A 13242-nucleotide genomic window follows, 5' to 3' on the forward strand; every position below is an offset into this window, starting at 1 on the left:
GTGCGGCGGTCTCAGTGGCCATGATAACGGGGGGTGTCGTGCTACACTGTGCCCCTCGGCCTCAGGCAGTGACCTGGGGCTGAATGAACCACGGAAGGGTGTTGTTGCTGCATGTTCATGGGGAATCTTAGTTCCCTGACCTGATTAGGGATCATGGAACCAGTGCCCCTGCAGTGGAAGTGAGGAATCTTAACTGCTGGAGGGCCAGAGAAGTCCAGAGTTCAGTTCTTTAGCAACAGCCTACACAAGAGGCACTGGACTGGTGAGTGGTGGTGTCACTAGGCTCCTCAACGCAGAGGTCAGTCTGAAAGGGCAGGAAGTGAATCCACTGGAGAAAAAGCAGAAGGAAGGTGGGAGGGGCTGGCCCTGCATCCCCCTCCCCCATGGCAGGCCTAGGGAGCCCCAGGAAGTCTGGGGCAACATCAGGCGACATGAGGGTGCGGAGGCCTCCCTGCGCAAGCTCCGGGCAGGCCCTGGGGTCCAGAGCCAGGGAGGACACCGTGCCTGATGGAGTACTGTGACCAGGGCCAGGAGGGGCTCTGGGCTGTGTGCAGGGAGGCTGTGGCACCTCCGAGAGAGTTGGAAGGAAGCAGCTCACTGCAGCCGCAGGCCTCTACCACCCAGAGTGGGGCAGCACCCCCGCCAGACCCTGCAGGGAGCTGGGCAGTGGGGGCCGGTCCCTGTCCTGGAAATGCCCAGCCCCTGGGAAGAACAGAGCAGGTCCTAAGACGGGGAGATAACCAGGACCAGCTGTAGGATGCAGCGGCTGGGAGCCCCTCAGAAGAGATGGGGGAACGGGCTGAGGGAGGGTGGTGTCCAGGCTGCGACAGCAGAGGCCATACCGAGAGAGACAGGGAGACGGGTGGGCGACGGCGTGGGGTGAGGGGAAGGGCAGTGGTCCCGAGGAACCCACCCGCGCTCCCGCCCCACCGGGCCCACCCAGCCCCGGACCATTCGGCTTCAGGACACGCCGGGTCAGGGTTGCGGGGCCTCAGCGCGGGACGGGGGAGGTGTGCGGGGGGAGCGGCAAGCAGCGGCTCCACCCTGGGCCCTCCACCCAGTGACACAGGAGTTCCCGGGGCGCCGCGATGTTGGCCGCTGCCCCGCGCCTCCGGCTCTGGAACCCGCGCCAGCAAGAGGGGGCCCGGAGGGAACGAGAGCGGCCCTGCGGGGCCGAGCGGGTGCGGAGGGCACCGAAGTCCAGGAGTCCTTTCCCCCGGGGTTGAGTCCCCGTGGGGCCGCCTCCCGCTCGCCGCCCCCGCCCCCCTTGCTGGCCCCGGCCCTCGGCGGTGACTCGGACCGCCGGGCAGCAGCGCCAGTCCAGCAGGCCCGCGGTCCACGCTCAGCGGAGCGCTGGGCGACGGGGCGGCCTCGGGCCCAGGGGAGCTCCGGAGTCAGGAGGGGCGGAGGCCGCAGGAAGGCCGGGCAGAATCGGGAAAGGGTGCGGCGGGATCAGCGGAGGCTCACAGCCGGTCTCTGCGCCCAGGGTGACGAACCATTCCCGTCGCCCTGCCCGGCTCCCGCACGGCCCTCCCGGCCCTGATGCCTGCCTGGCTCCCTGGATTTTCTGCCGGGAGGGGCTGGGGAAGCGGCACAGAGCCCCGCCCCACCCCGAGTGACCCTGCAGGGGATGGGGCTCTACTGCCCTGAGCCTCACTTCACTTTGCCCTAGCAGGACCGCTAGCCTGACCGCCAGCCTCCAGGCATCCCTTGGCTGGGGAGAGGTGTCTTTTGCACCTGGCAAGGCCCCTGTCCGGGCTTGTCCAGGACTAGGGCATGTGGGACATTGTGGTGATGTCCAACCATCAATCCTCCGTGGCCCCTGAGAGCCTTGTGGAAAGGCTGCCATCTAGGAAACAGCAACTAGTCAACTTTTCTTCCCAAAGGATCTGGTTCTGAGGGTCATGCTTTGCAGCGAGGGTGGAGTGGGGGTTAGCGGCTGGGATGGGGGAACCCACAGAGTCCTCAATGGTTGGTCTCTTCTACAGTCACTTCCTGCTCCTCCCCACTGGGACGGAAGGCAAGCGGGCATCCATGGGGTAGTGGTCCCAGCCAGTCAACACCTGTTCCTATGAGGGCCTGTAGTTGTGGTTAGTCGCTCAGTCTGGTCCGACACTGTAATTCCATTGACTGTAACCTGCCAGGCTCCTCTGTGCGCGGTTCTCCAGGCAAGGATACTGGAGTGGGTTGCCATTTCCTTCTCCAGGGGATTTTCCTAACCTAGGGATAGAACCCAAGTCTCCTGCATTGCTGGCAGATTCCTTTTACCAAATGAGCTACCAGGGAAGCCTAAAATTATGACGTGCCCTAAATCATGACATTTAGGCTTATCTCTGCTCCACGTGGCATCGCGTGGGTTTATCAAGTTTGTGGCTAGCTAGCAACTGATGGCAGACAGCAGGCTGTCATGAGGGTCAGTGGTGTTAAGCGGGCATGTGCTGCCCATCCCCCCGCAGGCCAGTCCTGGCACATACAGGTGATGGCTGCAGGATTCTCAAGAGCCAAGACAGCACCAGCCCAAAGAAGTGCTTTTCATGATCCCTGGTGGGAAATTCCATTTCATTCTCTGGGAACTCCCATACCCTGCTCTCACTTTTGCCAAGGCCTAAGGGTCTCACACAGTGTTCAGCATGACCCGTGGCTCACCTTGTCCCACAGCCTGAGTGCAGGGGCCATTCTATTGCCTGGTATTCCCAGCCTGGAGCTGCCACCACTAAGAAACTCCAGGGTGCTCACTGCTGCGTGTTAAGCAGAGTAACACTAACACCCTGGGGCGGGCTCAGGCACTGGCCTAGGAGGCAGGCTGGGGGTTGCGTCCTCACCTGCAGGAGACACAATGCATGTGACCCCTTGCATCACTGTTGGCAGATTTTACCTCTACCTACATTACAAACCCACAATACATTTTTATTATTTTTGCTGTATTTATCTTTTGGAGAAAATTAAAAAATTAAAAGTTATTAATACTGTTTTCTGTTCTCTTTCTACATAAACATCTGTTTCCATATTGTATCATTCCCCTTCAGTTAGAAGAATTTCCTTTAACATTTCCTATTGTTCAGGTCTGCTGCAGACACACTGTGTCCGCTTTTTATTATTGTGGTAAAATATATACTAACAGCAGCAGCAATGGACGCTTTTGAATTGTGGCGTGGCAGACTCTTCAGAATTCCTTGCACTGCAAGGATAGCAAATCAGTCAACCCTTAAGGAAATCAACCTTGAATACTCATTGGAAGGACTGATGCTGAAGCTAATACTTTAGCCACCTGATGCAAAGAGCTGACTCATTGGAAAAGACCATGATGCTGGGAAAGACTGAAGGCAGGAGAAGGGGGTGGCAGAGGATGGGATGGTTGGATGGCATCACCAACTCAACAGACATGAATTTGAGCAAACTCTGGGAGATAATGAAGGATGGGAAGCCAGGCATGCTGCAGCCCATAGGGTCTTAGTTTTGGAGACAACTTAGTGATTGAATAACAAAATATATAAGTTGTCATATAATTATTTTAAAATTTTATTTTTATGTATTTGGCTATGCCAGGTCTTAGTTGTGGCATACAGGATCTAGTTCCCTGATCGGAGACCACAGCTAGGCACCCTGCGTTGGAAGGTTGGAGTCTCAGGCACTGGCCCATCAGGGGAGTCCTCATATCATCATTTTGAAGTGTCCAATTCGGTGGATCAACTAGATTCGTAAGGTTGTGCAACCATCACCATAGATGTTTCCAAAACTCTCTCATCACTGCAAACATAAACTCTCTAGCCAAAAAGCATTAATTCCGTCTCTCCTCCCCTCAACCCTCCCTAACTTTTGATGCACTGTTTCTACAAATGTGTCTATTCAAGATGTCATGCAAGTGAGATCTTACCCTATTTGTCCTTTTGTGGCTGGCTTATTTCATTTAATGTTTTTGAGATTCGTTTACGCTGTATCACGGACCAGTCCTACATTCCTTTTCAGGACTAAATCCTATTCCATCCTACAGATAAACACCGCTTACCCATTCACCCTCATGGGCACTTGGGCTATTTCTACATTTTGTTATGGCAAATAATGCTTCACCCAACGTTGGCGCACGAGTATTTCGAGTCCCTGTTCTCACTTCTTCAGGGTATATACCCCGAAGTATTTGACTGCTGGCTCAAAGCGTCCATTTTTAACTTTCTGAGGAAACATTCGTTTACCACAGCGGCCATATCATTTTACACCCCCAGCTGTATACAGGGATGTACACACCTGTTTTCATACTTGTTTCTACCGAAACGGCACAGTCCTTCACGCTTTCAGAGGTTTAACGCGTCCTTGCAGTGCCTCCCCGATCCCGGACGTCCCTTCCCCTGTGCCCGGCCGCCCAATAACAGAGCCGCACGGGCCCTCGCCGCGCCGGCTCACTCCTGCAGAGCCCCCCTCTAGCTCGACGCGGGAGGACCTGCGCCGTGGATAGCGTGGAGTCCCCGGCTCTGCCCCTCGCCCCGGGCCCACAGGGAAGGAACACTCTCAGCGAAGAACCCGGCCAGAACTCCTCAGGGCGCGTACTGTCCGCCACAGCGTCCCCTCCTCAGGCGCAGAGAAGGGATTCCTGGCGCTCCATAGTGACGTAGCCTCCACCTCCAGCACTGCGCGTGCGTGACCCCGCCCCTCCAGGCGCAGCCAGAGCGTGAGCGCAAGTCTCCCGAGGCTCCACTTCCGGCCGGCGGTGGCCCGGGCCCAGCCGTAGTGCGTAGTCGCGGTGCCTCCCAGCGCTCCGCCCCGCCTTCAGTAAAACGGTCGCCCGGCGATGACGTCGCGGGGGCCTGGCCGGGCGTCGCGGACTCCGGAGATGGAGGAAAAGGAGCAATTACGGCGGCAGATCCGCCTCCTGCAGGGTGGGTCGCGCCGGGCCCGGGTCGCGCGTCCCCTTCTTCCCCCTTGCTTCACAGCGGGCCTCTGCCCGCTTCGCCGAAGGGGGCCGCTCCCGCCCGCGGGTCAGAGGCCGGGTCGGGTCGGTGGGGAGGTGGGTGGGGTCGGGCCGGGTCCTGGGGACCCTGAGGGGGCGTTCCCGGCTGGCCCAGCTCAGCCCCGCTCGGGTTTCCGCGGCGGGTGCGGGGGTTACCGGCGCTGCGGCCGCTGGCGGCGGGGCTGTCGCTTAGTAACAGGCGGGAAGCGACCCTCCCCGCCGCCGCGGGCGTGCGCGGCCTCGGCCGCCCCCCCGGCGCGCTCCCTTGCTCGGGGCCGGTGGTGTGTATTTCTTCCCTGGACGCCCGTTTCTGACGCCTTTGTCCCTCCTTACAGCCACATTCTCCTTGATATTCCTGGCCCAGAATTCCCGGCCTTCGGGGTTTTCCAAACTTTTCCATTTTTAGACCTAAGACGGCGTGTTGTTCAGTCGTTAAGTCGTGTCTGACTCTTTTGCGACCTCAGTGACCGTAGCCCGGGGCTGCCCCATCCCTCATGCTGTGAAGAACCCGCCTGCGGTGCAGGAGGCACAGGAGACGCGGGTTCGATCCCTGGATAGGGAAGATCCCCTGGAGGAGGGCATGGCAACCCACTCCAGTATTCTTGCCTGGAGAGCCCCATGGACAGAGGAGCCTGACGGGCTATGGTCAGTGAGGCGACTGAGCACATGTGGACTGCAGTCTGCCAGGGCTTTGAAGGAAATGGGCTGCCGTTTCCTTCTCCAGGGGGTCTTCTTGACCCAGGGATTGAACCGGCATCTCTTGTGTCTCCTGCATTGGCAGATGGATTCTTTACCACTGAGTCATGAGAGATGGCTTGCTGCATTTTTAAAAAATTGTTTTAAAGGTTATTCCCACAAAGAGAAGACTTAAGAACTTGGGAAGTGTGTATTGGGAAGAGTTCAGTTGGGCTGAGCCCATCTACCAGCCACTTCCTGGCCCTCCATCATACCTGCTCTGAGGTGTCACCAGGTCTGGACGTGACTCTCTTTGGGCCTGGAGGTGGGACATATGGTGGGGGGGTGCTGTAACTGGAGGGCTTGTTGGCTGAGTTGTGACAGCTTGGGTGGTTCCAGCTGAGGCCTGTGTCTGCCTGCACAGCCACGCACTTCCTTGGAAAGGCACCTGGTGGTCCCCTGTACTGGAACTCCAAATGTTAGGCCTCTTCTTTTCTTGTGGGAGGATGATGGCATTCTTGTCACGTGTGGAGTACCCGGGGTGTCAGTTATCTTACACTCGCTGTTGTGTGTGCCAGGCAGGGAGGTCGTGATGGAGCAGCCCTGCCCCTTTGTGTTTGCGGCAAGCCGGAGGCCTTCCATGTCTCTCTCCAGGCGCTGCAGCATGGGCCCTGCTGGTCTCTTCATGCTGGGTGACACTTCGCCTCAGAGGGTTGGGAACCCAGTGTAATATCACTGGTGAAGAAGGAATATTATGCCACAAGAGTGCATTTTAAGGATAAGCAGCCAGAAATAGGATTGAAGTAGGACTGATGGGAAGAGGCTCATGGGAAAGATTGGCCTAGGGGATTTAGGCTGACTGTCAGTGGTTCTTAGGCCCTGGGGCTGCCTGTCCTGTACTGGGACTTGGCAGGGTCCAGTGGGGTCTACAGGGTGTCTGGTCAGCTGATGCCCCTCCAGGGGATTCTCCCTGATTTTCCTCACCCTCCGGTTGACAGAGTCTATGCTCCTGCCTCCTCAGGTCTGATTGATGACTACAAAAGCCTCCACGGCAGTGCCTCTGCCCCGGGTACGTCTGCTGCCCTGGGCACCTCTACCACTTGCCAGTGGCAGCCGCCCACTTACAATAGCAGCAGGACCTTCAGTGCTCGCTACCCTCGTCCGAGCCGGAGGGGCTTCTCCCTGAACCATGGGCCTGCGTGGCGCAAGAAATACTCCCTCGTGAATCGGCCCTTGGGCTCCTCGGACCCGCCCGGTGATGGTGCTGCGCAGCCACCACTCAGGGCTGAGGGCAGCCAGGGTCCTGAACCACAGCAGTACATCCTGGAGAGGCAGGTGCAGCTCAGTCCAGACCAGAACATGGTCATCAAGATCAAACCACCATCCAAGCCGGGCTCGGCCAGCACTGCGGGGGTCCTGCGGACCTCCTTGGAAGAATACGAGGACCCCCACTGGAACGACCACAGGCCTCAGGAAGGTGAGGGTGAGTCCCCTGGTGGGCAGCGGCAGCCCTCGAGGCAAGGAAGAGCCAAGGGGAGCTGCAGCGCGGAGGACCCCCTTCTGGTCTGCCAGAAAGAGCCTGGCAAGCCCCGGGTGGTGAAGTCAGTGAGCAGCATGAGTGAGAACCCCTCGGAGCCCCGGCGGACGGTCAGTGAGAGTGCAGTTGCGGTCAAGGCCCGCTTCCTGCCCTCTAGTCTGCCCCAGCAAGGCGGCATGGCCCCAGGCCGGAAGGCGGGCTCGCACTCTGTGGCCAGCTGTGCTGCACAGCTCTGTGGGGGCGGGGCCACGAACACCAGCCTCTCAGGCCCCTCCGCCGCCTCTGGCCTGGTGGTAGGCCCAGCTAGACCTGCTGTTGGACCCAGGCAGACCAGGGAGCCCTCGATGCTGGTGTCCTGTCGAACCAACAAGTTCCGGAAGAACAACTACAAGTGGGTGGCCGCTTCGGCGAAGAGTCCTCGGGCCTCTCGGCGGGCCCTCAGTCCCAGGGCAGCGGCGGAGAACGTGTGCAAGGCCCCCTTTGCTGCAGCAGAACGAACAGAGAAGCCGCAGCTCAGGGCCGACCCAGACGCCAGGCCCAGGAGGTCTGCCGTGTCCTCTGTGCCTGGGGCCTCCCCCAGCAAGTACAAGTGGAAGGCCTCCAGCCCCTCGGCTTCCTCGGCCTCCTCCTTCCGTTGGCAGTCAGAGGTTGGCAGCAAGGACTGTGCCTCCCAGCTCTCCCCGGTCCCGTCTAGGTCCCCCCCAGTGGACAGACGGGCAGTGGAACCCAGCAGCTTGCAGCCTGTCTTCAGTGAGACTCCGCTCTCGGCTTACAAAGTGAAGAGCCGCACCAAGATCATCCGGAGGCGGGGCAGTGCCAGGTGCGGGCCCCTGCCCCTCCCCGGGTCTTGTCTGGGCAGGGGTGTGGGAGGCAGGGAGGAAGCATCGCTGCTGATGGGGCCTGAGGACGGAGCTTTGCCTGTGGTGCGTCAGCATGTCTGGCAGGAATGAGGCCGCGGTTACCACTGTCCCTTTCAGTTAATGGGGAGGGGATGAGCAGAGATGGCGCCAGCAAGCCCTCCCTTTCCCTTGTTGGTGAGAGACCAGAGGCTGCTGGGGTGGCTTCCATTCTGGGCCTGTGGCATGGTGGATGGACAGCTTTGTGCCCAAGCCAGGGGCAGGGTCTCTGCAGGAGAAAGGTAGCCAGGTGACAGTGACTCCCTCCCTCACTGAAGGCACATCAGCTTCCCCGCCCTCTACCCACTTGGGTCCAGAGGAGGCTGGAAGATGGCATGGTGGCCCAGGGCCTCAGGGTCAGGGACTTAATTGTGGAAGCTGGTGGCGACACATGCCGTCTGCCAGGGAGTCCCACTCAGGTCCTCCCCACCGCTGACCTTGCCCTTGGGCCCTGCTCCCCTGGATAGGCGATGTCTGGGCTGCTAGGCTCCGTGCTCTCCTCGCTGTTTCTCTCTAGCGGCCTCTGTGTCAGTGAGTGTGGGGAAGGGAGCCACGGGGCTGGTGGCGGGCCCCCCTTGGGGCGACACCTGCTTCCTCTGCTTCTCCCCCAGTTCCACGTGGGGGCTCATCTTATCCTGCCAGGGAAGTGCAGGAGGTGGTCATGGAAACACCTGGTGGGAGTCAAGGGCTGTGCTGCTCTGCCCTCCACCTGCCCTGGCTCTGGGCTCCTCCGGGGTGGGGTGGGGTGGGGGATGGACGGGCAGGAGCCACTGAGGTGGGTCAGGTGGGAAAGTGAAGCTGGGGGCCAGACCCCGCTGGGGCTTCACTGCCTGCCAGGGCTGATCCGCCAGTTCTGGGGTCTGGGTGGGCAAGGCGGGGAGGGTGCCTGCTAGAGCTGCCTGCTCTGTCTCTGCAGCCTTCCTGGGGACAAGAAGAGCAGCCCCCCGCCTGCTGCCATGGCTAAGAGTCAGTTCAGCCTGCGGCGGAAGCAGGCCCTCCGGGGAAAGAGCAGCCCCGTTACGAAGAAGACGCCCAACAAGGGGCTGATGCCGGTCTCCAAGCCCCGGCCGGGCTGCCTGCCTCCCGGCCGCACCTACCTCCCCTCCAAGGAAGGTATGCTGGAAAGAGGGGCTCCCTGGGCCTGCGCTGGCTCTGCTCCCCGCTGGGACCCACGTTCCCCGTCCACCTTGTGCTGTCAGGCCCTGGCCCAAGAGCTGCTGGGCCTGGCGGCAGTGGACGGTCTGGGCTGCAGTGCTGTGCGCTGCACTGGGGGCCGTGGAAAGGCTGCCAGGCAGGCACGTGCGGCCTTTTCAGCACATTCCTCCGTGCCTGCACAGCCGCATCGTCTTGGCAGAGGTGGGAAAGGCAGATAGCCCTGAAGGGGGTGGAGGCCTGGCTGGTGCTGCCCAGGGGCCCTCCCTCCTGTTCTCGCTGCCCTCCCTGCGGGCTGCTCCCTCCTCCTCTCAAGGCCTGAGCGGGCCTGGGAGGGGTCACTCTGCCCTCTCAGTGAGTCCCTGGCGTCCCCCGCTATGGCGATGGCAGTGCTCCGGGGGGCTGGTCCTGGGTGTCTCCTCGGAGCAGCTGGGGCTTCCTCACAGACACACCAGGGATCTGGTCCTGGGCGCTGCCACCGGGGCTTGTGCTCCAGGGACTGTGCCGCCTTGGTGCTCAGGGCCCAGCTGGGGTCCAGGACTGTGTGCAGCACCTACACAGAGCCCGCCAGAGAGTGTGGACCCTGGGGCCCAGGTGGAGGCCCGCGCAGGGTGGAGAGGGCACCAGCCTCCCTCCCACCCAGTCGCCTTTGGCTGCATGTCCCTGGGTCCTGGCAAGCGTGGATTTCACCCCGGTGGCAGCAGAGGGAGTCTGTCAGTGGCCCCTGGGGGCTGCAAGGAGGCTGGGTTGGAGGTTGGGCCTTGGCTGTGGGACTGACTGGAGTGAACGAGTGGAGAACCCTCATGTTTTAAGAGGCTGGCAGGGGCTGGGGAGCCCGCCGGGAGCCTGAGGCCAGCTGGGGCCTCTTGGGGCAGCCGGGAGAGGGGCCAGGGTGCTCTCTGGAGGCTGGGCATCTGCGGGGCCGCGCGGCCCCTATCCGGGTCCTCTTGGTCACAGTGCTGTCTCTGTAGGCAGAGAAGCTGCAGGCGGAGCTGTCCCCAAGGTGGTGGTGTTCAGGGCCTGGAGTGGGAGGTGGGCTGCCCCGGATTTGGGGGTCCCGGAACCCCGAGGCGGGTGCTTCCTCCTGCCCTTCCGGTGCCTGCATGCGAGCAGCCAGGTGCTGAGGTGTTTCCATAGTAACCAGCTAGAGCAGGGAGTGGGGGTGTCCAGGAGGGGTCTCACATGGGGGTTGTGTTTCAGAGGGTCTTGAGGGAGGGACATGGTAGGAGGGAGCTGGGGAGGGTGTCCCAGCAGGGGCGGCGTGCTCCTGCCCGCAGAGCCCTTGGGGAGCTGGTGCGTGTCTGCCGGGTGCTAGGCTCCCGTGGAAGCCAGTGTGTATGTGGAGCAGCCGCTGGGCAGGCGCTAAGGGTGGCATGGTCGTGGCAGACAGGGCCCTGGGCCTCTTGGCTGCCTTCCTGCTTCCCAGAGTGCTAGGTCCTGATGTAAGGACTGATGCTGGCCTCGACTGTGTCTCTGCCAGCCCTGTGCTGCCCCTGCCCCACGGAGCCTGGGCTGCAGGCCTATGGGCCCAAGGCAGACAGTTGCCATCCTGTGTTCTGGGCCCCTGTGGAACGAGCACTGTGCGGTCAAAGAGGTCATCCTGTGCCGTGGACTGGGAGCGCTCTCCAGATGGTGGGGAGGTTAGCACTGCGGACTGTCCATGCAGAATCCTGGGGGCCCGCTCTCCCTGCTCCAAGCTGGAGGGCTCTGGTGGTTTGGGGGTTGAGGTGAGGGCTGCCCCAGGCCCAGGAACAGCCTGGCTGCGGCCATGCTGTAGGCGCCACGGGCCGAGGGGCTGCCAGGGAGCTAGAGAGCGGGACAGGGGCCCGTGGCTGGAGACGCTCTAGGATGCTCACCCTGTTGTAGGGTGAACAGGGTGACGGGTTGACGGGGCCACGGATCTGGTGCCAGGCCACAAGGGGGAGGTGGCTTGTGTCTTCCCTGGAGCTGCACCTGCACTTGGGAACCGCGTGGTCCCGTTTTAGGCCTCGGGCAGAGTGGGGTGCAGGCTGGGGGCAGTGGAGGCTGTTCCTGCTGGCAGGGTGCTCTGCTCCTCGGAAGGAGGGGGGAGCAAGGCTCTGGGCACCACAGGGTGTGGGGTGCGGACCGCAGCGCCTTGCGCTCTCCCACTCGGAGGCGGACAGATCAGCCTGCAGGGGAGATGGAGGGGGAGCTGGGAAGAGGCTCCTCTTGGGGGGCTTGGAGAAGGCTTCCACTTGCTTAGCCACTCTTCTACCCCCACGTGTCCTCCACCTGTCAGCCTTCCACGTGCCACACCTCTGGGCTCTGCCCTGGCCCCCGTGGTCTGCACGTGCCGGGGCCGGGGTGTTGGTGGACGGTAGAAGCAGAAAGCTCCTTGGGTGCTTGTAAACAGGTCGAAAAACTGCCTTCAGCCTCTGTGGAAAAGGAAATGGGCGGTGGTGTCTCAGGAGCTATGGGGAGGTGGGGGCAGCTTTAGCCAGGCAGGCAGTCTGGGGCGTCTCTGAGGAGCACCCTCTGAGCCCTGAACCCACCTGTGTGAGGAGAGGTGAGAGCGAGGGGACACACCTGTGCAGGCGAGGTTGCGGCGGGGCTGAGCTCCGCTTGTCCAGGAGTGGAGACGGCTCTGCGCAGCGTCCCGGAGGGTGGGAGAGGCTCAGGCCAGAGGCACGTGGGCCTGGAGGGTGGGAAGGGGCGCCGTGCCGCAGTAAGGAAAGGGGGTCCTGTTGGGAAGCCGCCGAGGGACAGTGGAGGCACAGGGGTCCTATGGAAGCATGCTCGGGGACACAAGGCAGCCATGTCTGGGCCCGAGGAGTGACCGGGCCGGAGGGGCAGGAGCCAGGGTGGGCCTGCGGGTGAGGGTTGACCTCCAGGCCCAGGGCAGGGGTCCTTACCCCCAGACTTGATGGCAGGGAGCTCATGGGAGAGGCTTGTGTAGAGACTAGGCAGGGGTGAGGCCTGGGGTGGGGGGAGGGGGAGGCCTGGGGTGGGGGCAGGAGGGAGGGGCAGCATTTCCCCGGCCCTTCAGCTCTGTGCAGGACTTGGGCTTTTATCTAATGTTGTGGGTGCTTGGGGTGAGCAGGTGAGCCCCTCCTGACCCCCTTGGTGGGCCTGAGCAGCTGTCTGTGTCCGTGTGTCCGTATCGCCGCAGGGGCGGCCCCTTCATCTGCTTATTTCGGCATCTCTGCTGTTTCCCCACACAGACCTTAGCGCCAGGTGCAGCCCTTCTCTCTGAGCTGGCTGCGGGCTGAGGACGGGGAGGGAGAGCCCTGGGGTCCCCTCCAGGCCTGCTGTGCGGCCCGGCAGCCAGAAGAGGGTGCGCTCGCCCTTCTTATCACTCATCCACCTTTTTCTGGTAATTGATTGCCTAATTTTCTCTTTATGTGAAAGAAAGCAGATATCAAGTAATTTGCAGCAATAACCTGCTAATGCTGGGCCAGTATCGAAACTCCCCTGTTCATTTCAAGTGGCAGATAAAACACTAATACATAATTATCCTTGCAAATTGGATTGTTTTAAATAACCAAAAGGCTGCGGCCAGGAGAAAGCGATCCCATCTCCCTTGAGTTACTATTGCAGTGTAATTGCCGCGTTCAATCAATTTCCCTGGCATTAGAAATTCCATCACAATCAACATTAAGCTTTATTCATTGTGATGGCTAAGAGCCGGGCCATTTCTCCTCTTTTTCTTAACTGGCAAAATTAATCAGGGAAAAGATTTTAAACATTTACCCGTGCAAAAGAGGTCAGCTCTGCCACTATATTGCTCAGCAGATAAGAGGGCTAATAAAAAGAAAATTGAATTACTAATGATCACCAGGAACAGAGTATATAAAACCTGGCAATCGCCGGCTCAGGAAAAGGGAGAATCAATTTTCTTGGGACAAGGTGCGCTCATTTTTTATTTTGGCGCATATTATCAGCAATTTAATTTGAGAGCGCATAAACAGGAGGAAACAGTTAGGGAATAATGAGCCTGGAGGTGTAAAGTGCCGCAGGATGTATGCCGTACACAATTTATTTGGCACAACAGATAATCACTTTAATTGAATTCAAAACTG

The 13242-nt window shown here is 60.5% G+C and overlaps 1 protein-coding gene across 1 annotated transcript in view; it reads left to right on the forward strand.

Annotated features, from left to right (window-relative positions):
• The first annotated feature begins 4688 nt into the window (after window positions 1-4688).
• Window positions 4689-13242, forward strand: part of ZC3H3 (zinc finger CCCH-type containing 3) — a 62214-nt gene continuing 53660 nt past the window's right edge. The window contains exons 1-3 of the mRNA XM_069599586.1: window positions 4689-4871; window positions 6639-7974; window positions 8967-9163. Of these exons, the coding sequence (XP_069455687.1) occupies window positions 4784-4871; window positions 6639-7974; window positions 8967-9163 (1621 nt within the window). The 5' untranslated portion in view covers window positions 4689-4783. The remainder of the gene's footprint in view (window positions 4872-6638; window positions 7975-8966; window positions 9164-13242) is intronic.

The sequence above is a fragment of the Ovis canadensis genome, chromosome 9 (assembly GCF_042477335.2).
Source record: "Ovis canadensis isolate MfBH-ARS-UI-01 breed Bighorn chromosome 9, ARS-UI_OviCan_v2, whole genome shotgun sequence".
In the NCBI taxonomy this organism is placed as follows: Eukaryota; Metazoa; Chordata; class Mammalia; order Artiodactyla; family Bovidae; genus Ovis; species Ovis canadensis.